Here is a 24,248-nt window from a genome sequence, read left to right as displayed (position 1 = left end):
GGTAAGCACGGGGAGTTGGCGCAGGTCTCCTACCTGACTTAGCCACACTCCCTGTGTGCCTCCCCCAATACATTTTTGGGGCTGCCTCTCGGGCTTCCAGCCGCGCTACCGTGCTGCCTCCTTATACCACAGCCTCTCGGCTTTCGCTGCCTCCAGCTCAGCCTTGGGGCGGCGATATTCTCCAGCCTGTGCCCAGGGTCCCTTTCCGTCCAGAATCTCCTCCCATGTCCAGGAGTCCTGAGATTGCTGCTGCTGCCCTTTACCACGCTGCTTGGTCCTTTGGTGGTGGGTGATTCTGTAACGTTTGTCGTATTCCTCTGATGAGGAGTAAGAGAGGTTGGACCAATTTGCAGCGTGGTAAGTGTCCATTTTAATAAGATAAACTGAACACTACAAAAATACAAAATAACAAAGTGAAACAAAGGAAACAGTCCCGTGAGGTAACAAACACTAACACGGAAATTAATCACCGACAACTCAAAAGTGAAACCAGCCTATCTAAATATGGTTCTCAATCAGGGACAACGATAAACAGCTGCCTCTGATTGAGAACCATACCAGGCCAAACACAGAAATCACAAAACTTAGAAAAAGGAACATAGAGAACCCACCCAACTAACGCCCTGACCATACTAAAACAAAGACATAATAAAAGAACTAAGGTCAGAACGTGACAGGAAGTTAAAGCTTGGTCGCAAATGGGTCTTCCAAATGGCCAATGACCCCAAGCATACTTCCAAAGTTGTGGCAAAATGGCTTAAGGACAACAAAGTCAAGGTATTGGAGTGTCCATCACAAAGTCCTGACCTCAATCCCTTAGAATATTTGTGGGCAGAACTGAAAAAACATGTGCGAGCAAGGAGGCCTACAAACCTGACTCAGTTACATCAGCTCTGTCAGGAGGAATGGCCCAAATTCACTCTACTATTATTCGGACATTTCTCATTCTTAAAATAAAGCGGTGATCCTATCTGACCTAAGACAGGGAATGTTTATAAGGACTAAATGTCAGGAATTGTGAAAATCTGAGTTGAAATGTATTTGGCTAAGGTGTATGTAAACTTCCGACTTCAAATGTATGTCCAGAGGAGTTTGATGACGTTTATGTGGGTTACTTTGACAGAGATGGTGTTCAAATGACAAAATGGTGTTCTTGCGCCAGTTATGGGCAGGACAATTGGCCCAGTGTATCTCAAATTGTCGTTCCAGTTACTCTTCGACAAGAGATACTGAGGCTAGCTCATGATGGTAGTGGCAGGCCATCTTGGGGTCAACAAGACAAATGACTGTATCGTGCGTAACTTCTTGTCACATCTACTCCTGCAAAGCCCTCTATTGCTCATCCTGTGTCTTCTTGGCCTGCCGCCACTCCCCAGTACTCTGTCCCTCTCCCTCTGTGTGTGTGTGTGTGTGTGTGTGATTGTGTGGGCGGAGACAGCTGTGCTGGAGTCAGAGCAGATCCCCACCAGCTGCAACCTGTTCCATAATCAAGACCTCTACAAATACTCAGCCCTGCCACTTCCACGCTGCTAGATCGTAATCTCTGCTCATTATGCCTGCTCTGACTCTGCTCCCTGTTTCCAGGCACACGTCTCGTCATCCTGCTACTCTGTCCTGGTTTCCCCACTCTACTACTTTCTTAGATTCCCCTCCGGACTTGCTTACCCTGTCTCAACCCCTCTTGCTCTTGCCTCAGCCTCCGCACCTGGTTTCCAGCAACCCGCCCGAGCAACCCCTGACCTGCACTCCATCTCCCCCTGTGTTCAATAAATACCTTGGTTACTTCATCCCAGTTTCCTCATCTGAGTCTGCTCTTGGGTTCCCTTGTTCCACTCCACATAACACTTCTGGCCTGGTCTGAAACAGGATGTTATGTCTTACTGTAAATCCTGTTTACCAGCAGATAGTAAAACCGAACAAAGCTGTGCCAGTTGCCCCTCTGCAGCCTATTACTGCATTTCAGCAGGGTTCTGGTGGACTGTGTTGGTCCTTTGCCCAAAGCCAAGAGTGGCAACCAGTTTCTCTTAACCATCATGTGCACTGCCACTCGTTTCCCTGAGACAATTCCACTGAGGAAAATCATGGGAGGAAAGTTACTGAGGATATTGCAGGAGTTTCCCCTTGAAAGGCCAACTTGGTTACTGATTGTGCCTCAAGGGTGGGCAGTCAATAAGTTTTGTGTTTTGCGTTTAGCTAGTGTGTTGCCCTGGCTCACAATTGATTTTGATTGCACGTTTTTCTGTATTGGAGATCAATTTTCTTTTGTTTGGGCTCGTTCCAAGGGGACACGAGTTATATCAACATGTGAGTTTTTCAAAAACTTGTGAAATAAGAAGATCATTTGTATATACACTACCAGTCAAAACCATTCCATGGTTTTTCTTTATTTTTATTATTTTCTACATTGTAGAATAATAGTGAAGACATCAAAACTGTGAAATAACACAAATGGAATCATGTAGTAACCCAAAAAGTGTTAAACAAATCTAAATATCTGTTAAATGTAACATTCTTCAAAGTAGCCACCCTTTGCCTTGATGACAGCTTTGCACACTCTTGGCATTCTCTCAACTAGCTTCACCTGGAAGGCTTTTCCAACAGTCTTGAAGGACATCCCACACATGCTGAGGACTTTTTGGCTGCTTTTCCTTCCCTCTGCAGTCCAACTCATCCCAAACCATCTCAATTGGGTTGAGGTCAGGTGATTGTGGAGGCAGGTCTTCTGATGTAGCACTCCATCACTCTCCTTATTGGTTAAATAGTCCTTACACAGCCTGGAGGTGTGTTGGGTCATCATACCAAAGGACAGATTTCCACCGGTCTAATGTCCATATCTCATGTTTCTTGGTCCAAGCAAGTCTCTTCTTGTTATTGGTGTCCTTCAGTAGTGGCTTCTTTTCAGCAATTCGAACACGAAGGCCTGATTCACACGGTCTCATCTGAACAGTTGATGTTGAGATGTGTCTCTTACTTGAACTCTGTGAAGCATTTATTTGGGCTGCAATCTGAGGTGCAGTTAACTGTAATGAACTTATCCTCTGCAGCAGAGGTAACTCTGGGTCTTCTTTTCCTGTGCCGGTCCTCATGAAAACCACTTTCATCATAGTGCTTGATGGTTTTTAAGACTGTACTTGAACAAGCTTTCAAAGTTCTTGAGATTTTCCGGATTGACTGACCTTCATGTCTAAAAATACTGATGGACTGTCGTTTCTCTTTGCTTATTTGAGCTGTTCTTGCCATAATATGGACTTGGTCTTTTACCAAATAGGGCAATATTCTGTATATCACCCCTACCCTGTCACAACACAACTGATTGGCTCAAATGCATTAAGATGGAAAGAAATTCTACAAATGAACTTCTAACAAGGCACACCTGTTAGTTGAAATGCATTCCAGGTGACTACCTCATGAAGCTGGTTGAGAGAATGCCAAGAGTTTTCAAAGCTGTCATCAAGGCAAAGGGTTGCTACTTTGAAGAATCTCAAATATAAATGATTCCATATGTGTTATTTCATAGTTTTGATATCTTCACCGTTATTCTACATTGTAGAAAATAGTACAAATAAAGAAAAACCCTTGAATGAATAGGTGTGTCCAAACCTTTGAATGGTACTGTATATTTAAAAAAAATGTGTTATGTCTTATATTTAATTGTTGACCCCCGGCAGACGCCATGCTTACATTGGAGAATGCGGCGCATTTAAGTTGACCATGTTGTGAAATAGAAGTTGTTTGCTGTGAGCAAACTTAGGATAGGATATATTTGATGTCTTAAGGGAGAAGGTTTTACAGGCTTTGGTTTTTCCATTTATGTTTTGAGGTTGGACTTTAGCACGTACAATGTAGCTCGTTAGCACGTAGTGCACACCGATTGGTGTCACCTCGTAGTCTGTATGTTTTACACCTGTGCTGGTTGCCATCTCGTTAGTGGGAAGGTGTTTCACCTGTGCTGGCCCAGGTGATATTAAGTGGCTGGCCTAATGCTTCAGTTGTCTTGATAGATGCAGTGGGTTAACACCTTTAGTTGGCACGCCCTATTTTGAGTTCTAGACAAGCAATCCTTTATCTGATTTTGGTTTGCTTGTTGTCTTTAAGTTTTGTGTGGGTGGGGGGGGGTTCTTTTGTTTGCTTCTAATTGGGCAAGTTTAGTGGGCACTCATGGTGGGTGGCTTTTAGGTTCCAGTTGTTGTTGCTAGTCAACTATCAGTGGACACCCCCATGAGTGTCTTCCTTAAACCACACCTGTTTCGTTGTGGCCGTTAGTCAGTGATTCTGTTATTTCCCAATTCTGTTTGAGTGACATTTTTGGTTTTCTTGCTGGGGAACGTAACATACGCAGGCAGAGACACACACACACACACACACACACGGGCATGAACAGCGCTCCCCTCTAACCTAATCAGAGAACAGATGAGTCCAGCGAGAGAGAGACTGAGAGGGGAGAAAAAGGGGGGTGATAGATAGAGGGGAGATTGAGAGAATGATTGATGAGTGAGAGAGGAATAGGGGGGTGAGGGACAGAGATAAATTGGAAGCTAAACTCACTCAAATGAACACTACATTAGGATGGAAAGCAGGGAACATGGATAGAATGTCCTTTCCATCTTAATGTTGTGTTCATTTGAGTGAGTGTAGCTTCCAATTTATCTAGATCTGTCCCGGTTGGTTCACGACGGTCTGTCTGTCCAAGTAATGTGTTCCGCTGTACCATAAAAGCCGTTTTAGCCATTATACTCGCACCACCTATCCTTTAAAAGTCTACCACAAAGACACTGCTCCTCTCTTTAATTTAATTCCATATTACTCATATCAAACCTACAGAGTGCAGTAGCCATACAGTAAAAAGGAAACACAATAGACACCGCTGAGTTAAAACCTAATTAGTGTACAGTCAGATGAGGCCAGTGTTATGGGGTATCTTCTCCCCTTTGATACCCACCAATGGAATCCCCAATTATCCAATTTCCCCTTGGCAAACTTCGCCAGGGAAACACCCAAGCGACTCCAATTAGAGTGAATTTTCCAATGTTGGTATAGCGATAGCTTCACGAGCTGGGATGTTTTATTCTGCACATCAAATAACCCAGAAAGGGTTCCTAGATGTTCTCTCATGGAACCTTCTGCACAGGCACGCATCACTGTTTGATTACTACAGTGGAAACATTTAATTGATCTCTCTCCACTGCATGTCTTAGGCTACACAAAGGAGAGTGACAGGATGAATGTAGCCACAGTGCCAAGAGAGAGCGAAAGCGAGAGACGGAGAGTGAGCAAGGAGAGAGGTGGAGAACGACAAAGAGGGCATGTGGGGGAGGAAGAGGGGGAGAAAGCAAATAACAGAAAGAGAGAGGAAGGGATGGGGGAGTGAGTGGAAGAGACCGAGACGTTTGACAACATGTTGATTATTTTACGTTCCTTTGAGAAGGATTCAACAACTTTTCAGTATACTGATTAGGATTCCAATCCAGCTACTGATAAGCAATGGAGATTAATGTCCCCATCTTATTATTGATCAATAAGTAATTTGTAAGGTTGTGGAATGTCATCCTCTGTCGTGAATAGATAGTTTGATTAGGTTCGGGACAGACAGGACCTTGGATAATACCCAATCAAGATAACCCAAGGAACTTAATGAAGAGATCAATGGAACTCCCATCTACAGGAAGATTAACAACCAAGTCCATTCCTTTGATTTTATGGAAATAGCTCTTTCTGTCCCACATGTCATTTAACTAAGTGTCTGTAAGAGATTTCCGCAAGGTCAGTACATCTCCATCTCTCCTCTCCTCCTTTCCTGCTTTGTTGTTCCATCTCTACAGATGTATGAGGGTAGTAGCTGGGTCGGTTATCCGAGGGCACCGAAGGCCGGCCGCTGGCGGTTGCCAAGCCCAGTCAGACAGACAGTAAGACAGACACATACGGTATCTTCGAGAGCACACACACACATACAGTGCCTTCGGAGAGTATTCAGACCCCTTGACTTTTTCCACATTCCGTTACGTTACAGCTGTCATGACGTTGCCCTCTTTGGGTACAGCAAGCCCATCCCACTCTCCCTGCCTCCCTCTGCCTCCTTCAACTATGCTGCTGTGGTCAGAGAGAGGTCGTAAATTCCTGAGAAGACCCTGCCTCATGGCCACACAGTATAAGAGACAGAGTGAATTTTCATAGAGAACAAAGGAATTTCTTCCACCTCACAGAACTTGAGGTCCGAACAAATTTCATGTTCCGGGGCAAGGTATAAAAATAAATAAAAATCGGTGAAGAATCCAGCTACGAACTGGTCCGTTTGTTACATTTTGGGGAAGTTCATGGGAGACGGTGTGGCCACATTGCCCTAACGCTGTTTATATAATAGCCTCAGATATGAGGCTTACATCTAATTGTTGTATAAGATGAATGAGTGAGTATGATACTGTTTGTAAAATTGTGTGATGTGATTTTGGACTGTTTAATGAAGGAAACTCCAATTCCCTTTTGAGTTGAACTAAATCAGAGGACCGCCCATGAGCCCAGTTAGGGTCAGGCATCCTGGGACAGCCCTTTTCTGCAATTTCGAATAAAACCAACTTTGAGAAATTATCACCAGACCATGTTTTTCTCCCTTAGGAGGGGACGAAGGTTGCAAACCATTGCTGAATCTTTTAACCATACCACGTGGTTAAACTCTTAGACTATCGATACCGACAGAATGAGAACAAGTCTTTGATATTACATTTACATTACATTTAAGTCATTTAGCAGACGCTCTTATCCAGAGCGACTTACAAATTGGTGCGTTCACCTTAAGACATCCAGTGGAACAGCCACTTTACAATAGTGCATCTAAATCTTTTAAGGGGGGGGGTGAGAAGGATTACTTTATCCTATCCTAGGTATTCCTGAAAGAGGTGGGGTTTCAGGTGTCTCCGGAAGGTGGTGATTGACTCCGCTGTCCTGGCGTCGTGAGGGAGTTTGTTCCACCATTGGGGGGCCAGAGCAGCGAACAGTTTTGACTGGGCTGCGCGGGAACTGTACTTCCTCAGTGGTAGGGAGGCGAGCAGGCCAGAGGTGGATGAACGCAGTGCCCTTGTTTGGGTGTAGGGCCTGATCAGAGCCTGGAGGTACTGAGGTGCCGTTCCCCTCACAGCTCCGTAGGCAAGCACCATGGTCTTGTAGCGGATGCGAGCTTCAACTGGAAGCCAGTGGAGAGAGCGGAGGAGCGGGGTGACGTGAGAGAACTTGGGAAGGTTGAACACCAGACGGGCTGCGGCGTTCTGGATGAGTTGTAGGGGTTTAATGGCACAGGCAGGGAGCCCAGCCAACAGCGAGTTGCAGTAATCCAGACGGGAGATGACAAGTGCCTGGATTAGGACCTGCGCTGCTTCCTGTGTGAGGCAGGGTCGTACTCTGCGGATGTTGTAGAGCATGAACCTACAAGAACGGGCCACCGCCTTGATGTTAGTTGAGAACGACAGGGTGTTGTCCAGGATCACGCCAAGGTTCTTAGCGCTCTGGGAGGAGGACACAATGGAGTTGTCAACCGTGATGGCGAGATCATGGAACGGGCAGTCCTTCCCCGGGAGGAAGAGCAGCTCCGTCTTGTAATATTAATTACTAGTCTGCAGCTAGGAATTCGGTATCATTGAAAACGAAGAACGACAATCGCCGAAACATCCATTCTATAACGACTGAAGGAATGTCACTCTGAAAAATCCACTCTAACCACCACAACAGAGAGATTGGGAGAGAGACGGACAATTCTACAAAAGAAACAACTTTTCAACAGCGATCAAGAAGACACACTGAGCGTAAATATATATTGATTGCAATTGTTCCCGAATGAGTTAGCGTTCATCTGCAAAGGATTAACATTTCAATTGTTATAATTATTAAATCTGAGGTGGCGTCTCAGTCGACCCCCACTTCTCTTTTTGTCCACAAAGCCACGATGCCGGTTTAGCCCACTAGGGCACATTCTCCTATAATTTCTTGTAACTATATTTACTGTTTGTTTATGCATTTCTGTGGATTACTTAGTTAGTAATAAATAAATGATTTAAGACAATAGATGTATGGATGACTCATAGTGAAGACTGGGTTCGTGCAGATAACCAACAATTTACGACATTTGGAATGAGACTAACGTGAGGTAAAGTAAATAATTAATTAATCAGAAGACTATGGATCAGATATGAAAATATCTGAACAATTATTTTAGCAAAATGATAACTTTGTAATCTGAATATTTTCCTTGGTGCCCCGACTTCCTAGTTAATTACAGTTACATGATTAATCAGTTTAATCGCGTAATACTAATTACAGAGAATCTTTGATAAAAACTAAAAGTCTTCATTTAATGATAGTAAAGACACGACACAGCCTTATTCAAATATGTATTACATTTTTAAAATCCTAAGCAATCTACACACAATACCCCATAATGACAAAGCAAAAACAGTGTTTTTGAAAACAGATACCTTATTTACATTAGTATTCAGATCCTTTGCTATGAGACTCGAAATTGAGCTCATGTCCATCCTGTTTCTATTGATCATCCTTGAGATGTTTCTACAACTTGATTGGAGTCCACCTGTGGTAAAGTCAATTGATTGCACATGATTTGGAAAGGCACACACCTGTCTATATAAAGGTCCCACAGTTGACAGTGAATGTCAGAGCAAAAATCAAGCCATAAGGTTGAAGGAATTGTCTGAAGAGCTTCGAGACAGGATTGTGTCGAGGCAGAGATTTGGGAGAGGGTACCAAAAATGTCTGCAGTATCGAAAGTCCCCAAGAACAAAGTGGCCTTCGAACTCTTGAAATCTTTTGCCTGAATTCCAAGCGTTACGTCTGGAGGAAATCTGGCACCATGCCTACGGTGAAGCATGGTGATGGCAGCATCATGCTGTGGGGATGTTTTTTAGTGGCAGGGATTGGGAGACTAGTCGGGATCGAGGCAAAGATGAACGGAGCAAAGTACAGAGAGATCCTTGATGAAAACCTGCTCCAGAGCGCACAGGACCTAACACCGGTGCGAAGGTTCACCTTCCATCAGGACAACTACCTTAAGCACTCAGCCAAGACAACGCAGGAGTGGCTTCAGTACAAGCCTCTGAATGTCCTTGAGTGGCCCAGCCAGAGTGCGGACTTGAACCCGATCAAACATATCTGGAAAAACCTGAAAATAGCTCACCATCCAACCTGACAGAGCTTGAGAGGATCTGCAGAGAAGAATGCAAGTGTGCCAAGCTTTTAGCGTCATACCAAAGAAGACTCGAGGCTGTTATCGCTGCCAAATGTGCTTCAACAAAGTACTGAGTAAAGAGTCTGAATACTTATGCAAATGTGATATTTCATAAATTAATAAAAATTTCTAAAAACCTGTTTTTCCTTTGTCATTATAGATTTTCCTTTGTCATTATATTGTGTGTAGATTGATGAGGGTGAAAAAACGATTGAATCAATTTTAGAATAAGGCTGTAACTTAACAAAATGTGTAAAGGGTCAAGGGGTCTGAATACACACACACACATGTATGCCCAATTCTCCTAGTCTGTCTGGACTCTCTGTTCGCTGACGTTGTCCTTTTGTCTGTAAACCTATCCCTGTGTGATAGCTCTGCTGTCCGGTCTGTGAGACACAGATCTAGTTATCCATCCTTTATGATCAGGCCTGTTCTGTTATGTTCCATTGCATTTAGCTTTACAGAAGAACAAACACTGTCACTGAGTTACGGACAATAACACTCTGCTGTCTTCTCATGAGACACTGATGTACAGTTTAATATGAATGAGAAGAGAAAAGAACAGAAGACAAGAGCACAATCAGGATGACAGAAGAGCAGAAGACATGACTTTACTTTGAAGCAAACGGAGTTGTTGATGTCAGTAAAAAGACTGATACTGTTTTAAAACCTCCCTGTACAAACAGGCAAATAGAACAATGCAACAAACATCTCAATGATCAATTGATCAATTAGATGAGAAAGCTTATCTCAGTGTAATTTCATCATGCATGGAGAGAGCAGAGAGCTACAGTTAGGTAGTTGTTCCCTTTGAGGTTGACGTGTTAAGAAATCTTGTCTTCCTAGTTAGAAATCTTTTCCAGGTTAGCTAAGAGTACAAAAGGGAGACTGGTGAGAGTTAGATCACATTTCACACAGATAGCCAGGAGACAGGAGGGATGCATTTTTTTTACATCTCCACTCTCTAGCTCAGTTTTAGTACTTGTATTATTTAACAGTTAGTTAAGCTTTTCAGTTGTCATGACTGTCCTGTAAGGATCCGAATGGGTCAAATCAGCTTGGCAATGGATGACAGTAACCAGACCCTCTCTCACCCACAGAGGGAGCTGGTGGGGACAGCTCACAACCTGTCATAAATTAAATGAGATCCAGAGAACACCCCTCTCCAAATTGTCTCCAGAGACTTTTCCTGACGAAACTCTAACACGTTCTAAAGGGAATACTGAAAAAATATTCCTAACAGAGAATGTGGGGAATGGTCAGAGGCGAGCTAAAGAATTATAATGTCATATGGGTTGTTATTTTGTGATGTCATTAAAAGTGTAATGAAGGAAATACTGTAACTTGAAAACTATGTACACTACATGCACAAAGTCTCCATCCTTTATGTTGTGCATGAAATATTAACAATTATGACAATATGTTTGTTAAGATAGGAATGTGATTTTAGAGCCATAAGAGATAATTGTCTTCAATAAACTTTGCACTGTAAGTAGCCACGCTCCGACTGAGGTCAGAGAGTGCGTCAGCCTGACATGTAGACCAGGAAAGACAGAGTTTCAGCCAACTTATAAAGTGGTTTGAACTCTGAATCTCAAACGTGGTTGAGACAATAAAGTCACCTCCTGGACAACCACTGGTACGGCTGATTAGCTGTCCTAAGTAAAATCTCTTCGAAAGTGAATTTAAGTGGGAACATTCTAACACTCTGTCAAATCACCGTAGTACGCTACTCTCATCACCCAACTGGAACCATCAACATGGCTGGCTAGCCTATCTTCAATGAAGCTTCAGGAGCGAATGAGAGGAGAACAGAGAAACACCTCTTGGACAATCAGAGCCTTACAAACGTGCAGAGGAAAGGCCCAACACCCTTTCTAAGAAGGTCTGGTTCCGACAAAGATTAATGGCGAACGAAGGCATTCACACATAAATAGATTCATGATTTCTTACTCCATACGGGCAGCAGTTCATGTGCAAAGTATATGATTACTGTGAGAGTAGTTCCTAAAATGTATCAACGATATGTGTCTTATTCGCTCTCTAGCTCTCCCTCCCTGTCATTCTCCTTGGTAACAAGCCGCCATAGGTTGTGCCAGTCCACTCGGGACCTTTTCTAATGTATTAAGTGTGTATGTTTATCCTGTGTTATCATTTAGTAGCTAGTAAATAAATAATTAAACCAATGTGTAGCACTGAATCTTAAGTAAGGCTGGGGTTTTTGCAGGTGCAGGACATTACGACTGTTCAGAATGATGATATGATACGAGGTAATGATTAATACATTGACTGTTTTATGGATATGATCGGTAAAAGACCTTTAGAGTTAAATTCGGGAGATGGTAACTCTTTAAACAACTACTCTCGTGGTGCTCCAAATACGTAATGAGTTAGTTGTTACATGATTCATTTAAATCGAGTAGCATTTAAACATGGTTGATTCAATAAATAACAGTCATCAGAGTAATGAAAGTAAAGTCACGACACAGTGTACGTTTACTGCATTTCATAGTTTAAGATTACAATCTGTATTCCCATCTCCCTTCATTCGTGATCATTCATTCACTGAAATGATGATACTTTCCTCTAGCCCACCTGTGGACCGTTATGATTGCATTGACACTGAGCATTCATATTGAGCATATACAGTTCAATCGTGACGTCACTCGCTCTGAGACCTTGAAGTAGTTGTTCCCCTTGCTCTGCAAGGGCCGCGGATTTTGTTGGAGCGATGGGTAACGATGCTTCGAGGGTGGCTGTTATCGATGTGTGCAGAGAGTCCCTGGGTTGGGGCGAGGAGAGAGAGAGAGGAACACTTGTTTTACTGTGGATAAAGATACTTTTGTACTTGTTTCCTCCAGCATCTTCACAAGGTCCTTTGATGTTGTTCTGGGATTGATTTGCACTTTTCGCACCAAAGTATGTTCATCTCTAGGAGACAGAATGCATCTCCTTCCTGAGCGGTGTGACGGCTCTGTGGTCCAATGGTGTTTATACTTGCACACTAATGTTTGTACAGACGAACATGGTACGTTCAAGCATTTCAAAAGGATGAACCAGACTTGTGGAGGTCTACAATTTTTTTTATGAGGTCTTATTTCTTTTTATTTTCCCATGATGTCAAGCAAAGAGGCACTGAGTGTGAAGGTAGGCCTTGAAATACATCCACAGGTACACCTCCAATTGACTCAAATGATGTCAATTAGCCTATCAGAAGCTTCTAAAGCTATGACATCATTTTCTGGAATTTTCCAAGATGTTTAAAGGCACAGTCAACTTAGTGTATGTAAACTTCTGACCCACTGGAATTGTGATACAGTGAATTATAAGTGAAATAATCTGTCTGTAAACAATTACTGGAAAAATTACTTGTGTCATGCACAAAGTAGATGTCCTAACCGACTTGCCAAAACTATAGTTTGTTAACAAGACATTTGTGGAGTGGTTGAACAACTAGTTTTAATGGCTACAACCTAAGTATATGTAAACGTCCGACTTCAACTGTACGAAGAAAGACTCCAAGCCACAGCTCCATACTCCAAGCCACAGCTCCATACCTCTTCTCAGACATAGAGAACTGATATTGTATACTGTCCATTTTGGGTGGGATTGGTGTGGGAACTGGGCTTCCATGGGATACATTTGAAATGTTTTGGGGATTGCTTAGGTCTTAATTATTATTAGGAAGGACTATGGTCAAAGTCAGATGTTGTGTACTATATTTAGAAAATATTATATGAATCCTAAAAATTAAAATGGCCAATTTGGGTCAAATCAAGTTGCTTTATTTTTTTAGAGATTAAACTATATTTCAGCTAAATAATGTTGCAGGAATACTTATGTTAACTGTTTCTAACTACTGCCTCTGTCTCTCTTTAAAATGTGATGCCTCGGTCCTTGCTGGTGAATACAAAAAGACAGCCTTGCTATAAGAGCTACTTTCCCCATGATTGAGTCCCCTTATTCATTAAGCAGAAGCTTGAAACCTGACAAAAAGGCTTGTATACCACTATCTGTTGGATAGGATTCTGAAATCTTGCCAAAAGATGTCTGCTACAAAGTCATTTGGGGCCCTTTAAAAGAAGGCATTCTGTGGTGCTTTCAGAAGACAAAAAACAAAGCATTTTCTTCACAAAAACAGGACAAAAATCAATGGTCAAACTGATCCATTCAATCAAAGCAGGTATGGGGCTATCTCTGGGTACAGGAGGAAATGACTAACGCACAGTACATACGTCACTCACCACCCTCACATACACGTGACAAACACTAACTGGACAACGTCATAGGGTTCCGTCCCCATGTGAACCCTTACAGAAAAACCAGATGAATTTCACGTGATCACATGTGAGCTGTTCCAAAAAGACATGCGCAACACACACACCTCCAGTTTCAACCAATCAACTCAGCCCCTAAGGCGTTGCTCTGGCTAGGAGCTGTGAGTCTAGAGGTTAATATCTGGGCCCATTATGTGTTTCGTCTGGAAAAAAAATGGTTCCCCAACTAACCCCTACCCCAATACAAATGGGAGAGAGAGCGAGAGAGTGAGAGAGCGAGAGAGCGAGCGAGCAAGAGAGCATTTACAACTCTGGATATTACTACTCACACAATGTTCTCTTAGCAATAATGAATATTGTGATGTAAGTGCACTGAGATCATTGAAGAGCTAATAACCTGTGTTTACTAGGAGCCATTTGAGTACCGAGAGGTTTGTGCGTAGGTTGTTCTTGGATGGCTATTATTATGGGGACTTGGTACTGTTAAGGATGTAATATTCATTAAACAAATACTTTAATTGGAAAAGTGGATATGGGTGAATCAAGGCAAAAATAATTTCCAATCCACCAGCAACACTGTGTTATGGGGTATGACTAATACAAATGTACAGGGTTGTGTTCCTATGCTTCACAGACATCAAATAACAGAGGGGAAGAGAGCATATAAGTGGGCCAGTATCAGACTGGTGGAGTGTGAGAGTATAGCTCTGTCTTCATTCACATCTCAACACAAAAGGTCAGTCCTAAATCTTCATTCATTATGCTTTCATCTGCTTTGATAAAGATCATCTGCCTTCCATTGTCCTTTAATGCTTCCTTTACATCCTTACATAATGACTTGATTGGGATCTGTGTTGAATTTAATGGCCCTCTCTGTACAATATCAAATCGAATTCTATTTGTTACATGCGCCGAATACAACAGGTGTAGGTAGACCTTACAGTGAAATGCTTACTTACAAGCCCTTAACCAACAATGCAGTTTTAAGCAAATACCAAAAAAAAAGTAAGAGATAAGAATAACAAATGATTAAAGAGCAGCAGTAAATAACAATAACAAGTTCTCATCTACAACTGCGAGCTGACCAAGATTAAAGCAAAGCAGTGCGACAAGTTACACATGGGATAAACAAACGTACAGTCAATAACACAATAGAAAAATCTGTAAACAGTGTGCAAATGAAGTAAGGAGGTAAGGCAATAAATAGGCCATAGTTGTAAAGTAATTACAATTTAGCAATTAACACTGGAGTGGTAGATGTGCAGATGAGCAGATGTGCTGGTGTGCAAAATAGCAGAAAAACAAATATGGGGATGAAATAGGTAGTTGGTTGGATAGGCTATTTACAGTTGGGCTGTGTCCAGCTGCAGCGATCGGTAAGCTGCTCTGACAGCTGATGCTAGTTAGTGAGGGAGATATAAGTCTCCAACTTCAGTGATTTTTGCAATTCATTCCAGTCATTGGCATAAGAGAACTGGAAGGAAAGGCGGCCAAATGAGCTGTAGGCTTTGGGGATGACTTGTGAAATATACCTGCTGGAGCGTGTGCTACAGGTGGGTGTTGCTATGGTGACCAGTGAGCTGAGATAAGGCTGAACTTTACATAGCAAAGACTTATAGACCTGGAGCCAGTGAGTTTTGCGACGAATATGTAGTGAGGACCAGCCAACGAGAGCATACAGGTCGCAGGGGTGGGTAGTATATGGGGCTTTGGTGACAAAACGGTTGGCACTGTGAAAGACTGCATCCAATTTGCTGAGTAGAGTGTTGGAGGCTATTTTGTAAATGACATCGCCGATGTGAGCCATGACCAGCCTTTCAAAGCACTTCATGGCTACAGACGTGGTAGTCATTTAGGCAGGTTACCTTAGTGTTCTTGGGCACAGTCTACTTGAAACATGTTGGTATTACAGACTCAGACCGAGAGAGGTTTAAAATGTCCATGAAGACACTTGCCAGTTGGTCAGCGCATGCTTGGAGTACATGTCCGTCTGGCCCTGCGGCCTTGTGAATGTTGACCTGTTTAAAGGTCTTACTCACATCGGCTGCGAAGAGCGTGATCACACAATCGTCTGGAACAGCTGATGCTCTCATGCATGTTTCAGTGTTACTTGCCTCGAAGCAAGCATAGAAGTAATTTAGCTCGTCTGGGAGGCTCGTGCCACTGGGCAGCTTTTGACTGTTTTTCCCTTTGTAGTCTGTAATAGTTTACAGGCCCTGCCACATCCGATGAGCATTGGAGCCGGTGTAGTACGATTCGACCTTAGTCCTGTATTGACGCTTTGTCTGTTTGATGGTTCGTCAGAGGGCATAGCGGGATTTCTTATAAGCATCCGGGTTAGAGTCCCACTCCTTGAAAGCGGCAGCTCTTCCCTTTAGCTCAGTGTGAATGTTTCCTGTAGTAATCCATGGTTTCTGGTTGGGGTATGTACGTACAGTCACTGTAGGGATGACGTCCTCGATGCACTTACTGATAAAGCCAGTGACTGGTGTGGTGTACTCCTCAATGCCATCGGAATAATTCCGGAACATATTCCAGTCTGTGCTAGCAAAACGTTCCTCTAGTTTAGCATCTGCTTCATCTGACTACTTTTTTTTTTACAGCTCATCTAATATCATAAAGTAGGTAATAGTTGTTGTCTGTGAAAATTGTTGTTTTTATCCACATGTCAAAAATATTTATGGGTAAAATCATTGAAAACATATTCAGCAAGATAAATTCAGTTTGTTTCAAAATTGTTTCCTTGAGCTTAAAAATAAACAGAATAAATGACAGTGGAAGAAAAGGAATATTTATTCAAAACTCGATTAGCTGAACTAAATTAGAAGATAACCCCGCTAGCAATGTTAATATTAAATTATCCCTCTAGCAATGTTAATATTAAATTATCCCTCATTTCAAATAACAATGCAAATCCCCTTGTGTCTCCAGATAACGAAGCTAGGAAATTAACATGGGTGTCATTGGACTGTAACATACCACGAAACACCTCATACGGAATCCAAATTACCGATGAATAAGACAATAATACAACGGGTGAATGAGTTTGTCTGTGTACCAAATGGCACTCTATTCACAACATAGTGCAGTACCAGAGTCCTCAGGCCTGGAGAGAAGCCAAAGTAATTCCGCTACCCAAGAGTGGTAAAGCGGCCTTTACTGGTTCTAACAGCAGACCTATAAGCTTGCTGCCAGCTCTTAGCAAACTGTTGGAAAAAATGGTGTTTGACCAAATACAATGCTATTTCTCTATAAACAAATGAACAACACATTTTAAGCATGCTTAAAGAGAAGGGCACTCAACATGTACTGCACTGACACAAATGACTGATGATTGGTTGAAAGAAAGTGATAATAAAACTAAGAGCATTGTATTTGGTACAAATCATTCCTTAAGTTCTAGACCTCAGCTGAATCTGGTAATGAATTGTGTGGCTGCTGAACAAGTTGATGAGACTAAGTTACTTGGCATTACCTTAGATTGTAAACTGTCATGGTCAAAACATATAGATTCAATGGGTGTAAAGATGGGGAGAGGTATAGCCATAATAAAGAGATGCTCTGTTTTTTTTGACACTACACTCCAAAAAGCAAGTTCTGCAGGCTCTAGTTTTGTCTAATCTTGATTATTGTCCAGTCGTGTGGTCCAGTGCTGCAAGGAAAGAACTATTTAAGCTGCAGCTGGTCCAGAACAGAGTGACACATTTTGCTCTTAATTGTAATCAGAGGGCTGATATAAATACTATGCATGCCAGTCTCTCTTGGCTAAGAGTTGAGGAGAGACTGACTGCATCACTTCTTCTTTTTATACGAAACATTGTGTTGAAAATCCCAAATTGTTTGCACAGTCAACTTCCACACAGCTCTGACACACACACTTATCCCACCAGACATGCAACCAGGGGTCTTTTCACAGTCAACTTCCACACAGCTCTGACACACACACTTATCCCACCAGACATGCAACCAGGGGTCTTTTCACAGTCAACTTCCACACAGCTCTGTCACACACACTTATCCCACCAGACATGCAACCAGGGGTCTTTTCACAGTCCCCAAATCCAGAACAAATTCAAGAAAGCGTACAGTATTATATAGAGCCCTTATTGCATGGAACTTCCTTCCGTCTCATATTGCAGAAATAAACACCAAACCTGGTTTCAAAAAACAGAAATAGCAACACCATGCAGCACAACGCCTCTCCCGTATTTGACCTTGACAGTTTTGTGTATGCATTGATATGTAAGCAAAAAAATAATAATGTAGTTCTGTCCTTGAGCTGTTCTTGTCTATTGATGTTCTGTATTATGTCATTCTGTATTATGTTTTGTGTGGACCCCAGGAAGAGTTGCTTTTGCAGCAGCTAATGGGGATCCTAATAAAATACCAAATACCTATGGGGCTATATAGGGTACCATTTGGGATGCATCCTATCTTCAGGCAATAATAACTGAAGGAATCTATGTGAACATCTACATGACATAAATCCAAATGATCATAGTTCAACAGATACAGGATTTAATCAGATCTAAGGCACCAACCAACAGGATTCCATAAAATGGTAAAAATGGTCCATTATGAATTAAGCAGTAGAAGAGGCATGACGTGTGCTACACTCTCTATCTCCTGGATTAATGTCTAACTGTGTAATATCTCATTTCTTATCTGCTTCTTTTGCCCATATCTCGGTGAGCGAGAATGAGAGAATGAGAGAGAGAGAGAATGAGAGAGAGAATGAGAGAGAGAATGAGAGAGAGAATGAGAGAGAGAATGAGAGAGAGAATGAGAGAGAGAGAATGAGAGAGAGAGAGAGAGAGAGAGAGAGAGAGAGAGAGAGAGAGAAAGAAAGAAAGAAAGAAAGAAAGAGAGAAAGAGAGAGGGATATTGCATAAAACTTCATTGTAAATTTGTACAGCGAACAGATAACAAATATAGTAGCATACAGTACCTTGTATTCGTTATGAATGACATACTGCATGATTCAATTACCTGAAAGCGCAGCAGCCATTGAGAGCAAAATGGCAATTATGAATCAAATGGGGAGATTGTGCTGTGGGGAAATTGCCGTGGGATGGTAAGCATAGGATAAAACATTTCTTCATGGCTGAAAAATATGGTTTAAAAAAATAAAGAAATAAAAAGGGCTGTAACAATCATTTCTGAGGCAGTTAGCTGTGAGGTATCTCAGAACCTGTCAAGAAACCCGTTGAAGATTAGTTAATTATACAGTTGAAAGACAAAGCCTTTGACAGCTGTAACATCTATACAGTAGTCCAGGACAGAACATCCCGCTCTCCCACTCAGTTTCCAATCTGGGTGTTAAAACTGGATTCCTTCCTGACCTTTGACAGCCACATCAAACAACTGTGTAAAGCGGAATTCTAGCACCTCAAGAACATTGCCAAACTCCGTCCTACCTTCACTCAGTCTGATGCAGAGAATTTCATCCATGCCTTATCTTCTCAATGCTGCACTACTGCAATGCACTCTTCATCGGGATCCCTGGCAGGAGTCTCCATAAGCTCCAATACATCCTGAACAACGCTGCCAGGATCCTGATGAGAGAGCGGAAACGCCATCACACCCCCCCTCATCCTGGCACCTCTGCACTGGCTCCCCATCTCATTCCGGATCGAATTCAAAACCCCCCTGCTGACTTTCCAGTGTATGGAAAGTCATGGCAATGCCCCGCCTGATCTCAAACTACTCTCCCTCTATAACCCCACCCGCACCCTATGGTCAAGCAATAGCCTGCTCCTCTATGGCCCAAGGACCAAGCACTGCGCCAAGGGGGAATCGGGCTTTCAGCTCGACCGCCCCCATCCTCTGGAATGCTCTCCCAGGTCACCTGAAGGCACCACAGACTCTGGGCTCCTTTAAAACGGGCCTAAAGGCTTTTCTCCTTAGGAAGGTTTCTGTTGATAGCTGGGCTCCTTGGTGTCCTTGTCCCTTGTTGTGTCAGCTGTGTTCCTTGTGTCAGTTGCCCTGTCTATGCCCTTTGAGATTATTCTGTATAATGAAAACCGCTTCACAAATGTAAGAAATTATTAGTACTTTATGCAGTACATACACTCTTAGAAAAAAAGTTGCTAGCTAGAACCTAAAATGGTGCTTTGGCTGTCCCCATAGTATAACCCTTTACACAGAGGGTTCTACATGGACCTCAAAAGAGTTCTACCTGAAAGCAAAAAAGGTTCTACCTGGAACAAAAGTGTTATCCTATGGGAACAGCCAAAGAACCCTTTCGGATGTCAAAGAAAGCTTTAGCTAAAAAAAAAATTAAAAGCCTCTAATTTCACTCTTCCTTGCCATCCCTTTCTCTCTAAACCTCACATTCTCTTTTCTTAGCCTCTCTAATTCTGTACCTCGCTGGAAGAGAACCTGTTTGTTCTCTCTCTCTGTTGTCTATCTCTCTCACTCTCTTTTTTTCCCTCACCCTTTTGTCTATTTCTCTCCATCTTTCACCCCCCACCCTCTCCCCTCTCTCCCCCTCTAAGAACACCGTAATCAGAGTCCATTGACTAGTGTGTTGTGTTAGTATCAGTCCTGTGATTAGTATCATCAGGGGCTCTAACAGCTCCTCTGCCTCTCTCTCCAAATCAACCTGTAGTCTTGATCACACAGCCGCTGCACATCAAAACAGCACACACAAACGGAGAAACACACACAGAGACATGTGGATATACTGTACACACAGAGAGAGAGAGAGACACAGACACATGGATACACCCACGCAAACGACACTCTCACTCTCTTCTCAGAATATTACCCCACAGACCCATCAATATTTAAAAATATATTGAATCCTCTCCTGTCTGAAACTCAGTCATATAAAAGACCAACAATCCTAGGTCAGTGAGTAGCTCAGCGGATGTCGTTCCACCGTCACACAGAGGTCATTATCACAAAGGAAACAGCTTAAAGAAGCGTGGTGCCTCTTCTGTTGATTGACTTACCTGTGTGTCTGACTTACTGTGTGTGAGCCTCCTTCACCCTATTAGGCTACTACGGTGTCTAACTAACGCTGAGATAAAACGCTCTTCTAAAGAGGAAAACATTATCATGTTGACTGGTAATAGGCTTGTTCCCAGCCATATACACCAGGTAAAATAGGTTAATATATGTAGATATAATACGTTCAGTAGGCCTGAATAAAAACACGGGGTGAGTTTCCTGGAAGCTTCATATATGATTAAGATAAAATAATATCAGGAAAGATTATCTTAGATTAAATATTATCTTAGTAGTACTAAGATGGCAGGGAATTCATCCATGACAGGCATTTCTAATATATTCTACGGTAGAGATGGAAGCCCAACGCTTTAATAAGATATACTCCAGCAAAGAGAAACAGAGATCAGAGAGCAGTGGTTGATACAGATATTTCTTAAGGGGTGGATCAGCTTTAATATTGCGGGAAGATTGTTGCTTCCATCAGTGTAATTGTCTGCATCATTTTCAATCCCCCATATTTTTGGGGGGTAAATATATGCATACTTTATTTTAGAATATACCTTTATTATTCCCCGCAAACCCTACCACCCTTCCCCCAATTGCAGTCAATTAATTAACAATAATACTTAGGCTTCTTCCTTCAGTTTATACATTTTTTACAGACACAATCTATTTTACAATAGTTATATTTTGTTTGTTTTTAGTCCTTCCTCTATTTCTGATGTCCATCCAGTTTGATTTATATTTGTAACTGTGCTATTTCACAACATTTCTGAACCTATATACATTTTACAGACCCTGTATGTTTTACATTGGTTATCTTGTTATTAGTCCCACCCTTCAGCTCCATTCAACCTCTCCCATCTATCTCTTAACACCATCCATTTTGGATTTCTATTTGCCATATATTTTTCAACTGTGCTGTGATGCTTCACAAAAGTACTGAACCTTTCTATTCTCATAGCTTCTACAGATGGCAAATTAAAGATAAACGTTATTGCTAAAATAATTATTGTATTATTGATTGATTGACTGACTTTTCAAATCCCTCAGTATTGCTATCTGCAGCATTAGTTCTAGGAAAATGTTGGCAATTTTTCAACCATTCCTGGACCTGTTACCAAAAACGAGCTACATATGGACAGTACCAAAATAAATGATCTAATGACTCTGCCTCCTCACAGCAAAATCTGCAGAGCTGGGAAGATTGTATCCCCCATATATATAACATTCTATTGGTTGCAAGAATTTTGTATAATAATTTAAATTGAAAAAATGTGAAGTTTTGAATCAGGCGTTGTTTTGCGTGTCAATTCATAAACCATGTGCCATGGAATGGGTATCTCTTCCCAACTATTTTGTCATTTATATGGCACATATATGTTTTTATTTATCACAATTTTCTTTAACCATTTATGTTCTTTAATGCAGGGCCGACAGGCACGTTCCTTACTTTTCCTCCTTCTACTTGCTTCTTCAATTTCTGTGATAGCTGCATGTGTGACATAACTCCACCAGTCCTATTTATGATATAATTGACAAAAATACCTTTTTAAACATTTTATCGAAAAATAAGCTCTTTTTTAAAAATCTATTAGTATATTTGAGTTTAAAATATTTGTTGCATTATTTGGTCTGTCTTTTCAGGTGCATTAAATTGAAATTGCAACCAACTTTCTAAGGCTTGTTTAAAAAATAATGATATTTTGGAGAGGATTTCATTTTCAAACAACCGAAAGTGAGCAGTTGTTTGCTGAATAAAGGGGAAAAGGCCATTCTTAACATGGGGTGAGACATTCCTACCAATTTACTAGAAAACCATTTCGGAATTAAGTATAACTTTTGTATGACTGATGCCTTTAGTGAGAGGTCTAATGCTTTAATATTTAATCATATATAAATAGGCCCTATTCATTTTGTCTGGCTTGCCATTCCAAATCAAATTGAATATTATTTTGTTCATATAATTTAAAAAGCAGGTCACTAGGTGTAGGATAAACCATAAGCAAATAGGTAAACTGTGATATGACTAAAGAGTTCATCAGGGTGATATTTCCACAAATAGACAGGTATTTTCCTTTCCATGGTAGCAAGATCTTATCCATTGTTGCTAAACTTTCTATAAAACTCTATTGGAGTGAGAATTTCTTTCTTTCAGGATTTGTATACTGAGTATGTCCACATCTCCATCAGACCATTTTATTGGTAAACTACACAGTAATGTAAAAGTAGAATTTTTTTTGTGATCCAATACGTAATATAGTACACTAATCCAGAGAGGTTAGCAAAAGTATCTAGATCCTCTATGAGGCTGTGGAGGGATTCTAATTGTGGTTTTAAAAGAAAACATGAATCATCAGATATAGTTGTTAGTTGTGTTGTTGATGTTGTGTTGCTCTGTCACTGTGTACAGTATGTGTCATTGTGTTTATTATTGCTCTTTAATCCTGGCTGTGTACGGGTGGATGAGTGACTGGTGTTTAGAGTGACACTCACTATCATCACATCAGAGGTGATGGAGACAGGGAAGAAAGGGATGAGGACATCACGGAAAACAAGTCAGGGAGCAAGCGGACAAAGGAAGCACCTGTTTTCCCAGGTGTGAGGTGTGTTTATATGCGTGTGTGCTTCTCCTGCGCCTCCTGCTCCCCTCTCACCTGCTCCCCTCTCACCTCCTCCGCAGTCTTTCTCCTCCTCCTCGATGCTGTTCTTGATGCTGTCGTACTCCTCGTCTATGTTCTGATTGCCTCTAATCTGGCTGAGCACGCGCCGGGCCTTCTGGGTAAGGCCTTTCTGGATCAGCCAGCGGGGGCTCTCTGGCAGGAACAGAAACCCCACGAACTGAAGCACCGCAGGGACCATCGACAGACCCAACATATACCTGGAGAAGAGGAGAAAAGGCAGAGAGAGGGGGGAGGTGACGGTGAGGGAGAGAGAGAGAGAGAGAGAGGGAGAGAGCGATATATTAGTTGTTTCATCTGTGAGAGTGACTCTCTGGCAAAAGGAGGAACCCCATGAACCTGAATACAGCAAGAACCACTGGCAGGAGTGGGGTGCGAGGGAGAGAGAAAATGTAATATATCAGTTGTTTCATCTTTGAGAGGAGAAACTCCATGAACTGCAGCACAGCAGGAACCACCAATAAAGTATACTTGGAGAGGATAGGGAGAGAGGGGGGGGGGTGGAAAAGGGGAGGAGGAGAAAGGGGGGAGAGAGAGATCAATTAGCTGTTTCATCTGAGAGGATGAGAGAGGAGAAACCCCATGAGCTGGAGCGTAGCAGGGACCACTGATGGGTTGCCTCCCACAATGTAGCAATGTTCCAACATACATGTCTGTAGCCTACTTAAGCCTCGTTCACATTACCCATAAACACTCTGTTACGTTGTGCTGGATGTCATGCACGACGGAGTGGAATGGCAATGCCCCCTTACAGTTGAAGGCTCCGTTGTGAGACCGACGCCGCACACTTTAAAATGTTCCAAACGTTGTGTCGTCTAGTTACCAACAACAACAAAAAACACCGAAAATGAAAATTCTGTTTTCGGTGATGGCTTTATGGAACAGGTAGCAACTTTTAAACAATTATCCATTCCTATAAGTGAGAACTATTTTAAAATGTTAAATAATAAGCCAATTATGTTATTCTGTTGCCCACTTTTAAGTTTATTGTGATGATATGGTAATGACGTTTGTTTTTTATGATGATTATTAAGCTGGGGAAGGTACATCTTCTGCTGTTTCTGGGAAACTTGACAATGGCAGATATGGCAATCGCCTTCGTTATTGCCA

At 42.0% G+C, this 24,248-nt stretch overlaps 1 protein-coding gene across 1 annotated transcript in view; it reads right to left on the bottom strand.

Annotated features, from left to right (window-relative positions):
* LOC115133240 (proton myo-inositol cotransporter-like) overlaps positions 1–24,248 on the bottom strand; it is a 66,683-nt gene that overhangs the window by 28,434 nt on the left and 14,001 nt on the right. The window contains exon 3 of the mRNA XM_065021758.1: positions 23,130–23,338. Within this exon, the coding sequence (XP_064877830.1) occupies positions 23,130–23,338 (209 nt within the window). The remainder of the gene's footprint in view (positions 1–23,129; positions 23,339–24,248) is intronic.

The sequence above is a fragment of the Oncorhynchus nerka genome, linkage group LG8 (assembly GCF_034236695.1).
Source record: "Oncorhynchus nerka isolate Pitt River linkage group LG8, Oner_Uvic_2.0, whole genome shotgun sequence".
In the NCBI taxonomy this organism is placed as follows: Eukaryota; Metazoa; Chordata; class Actinopteri; order Salmoniformes; family Salmonidae; genus Oncorhynchus; species Oncorhynchus nerka.
This window is presented reverse-complemented; position numbering and strand designations above follow the sequence as displayed.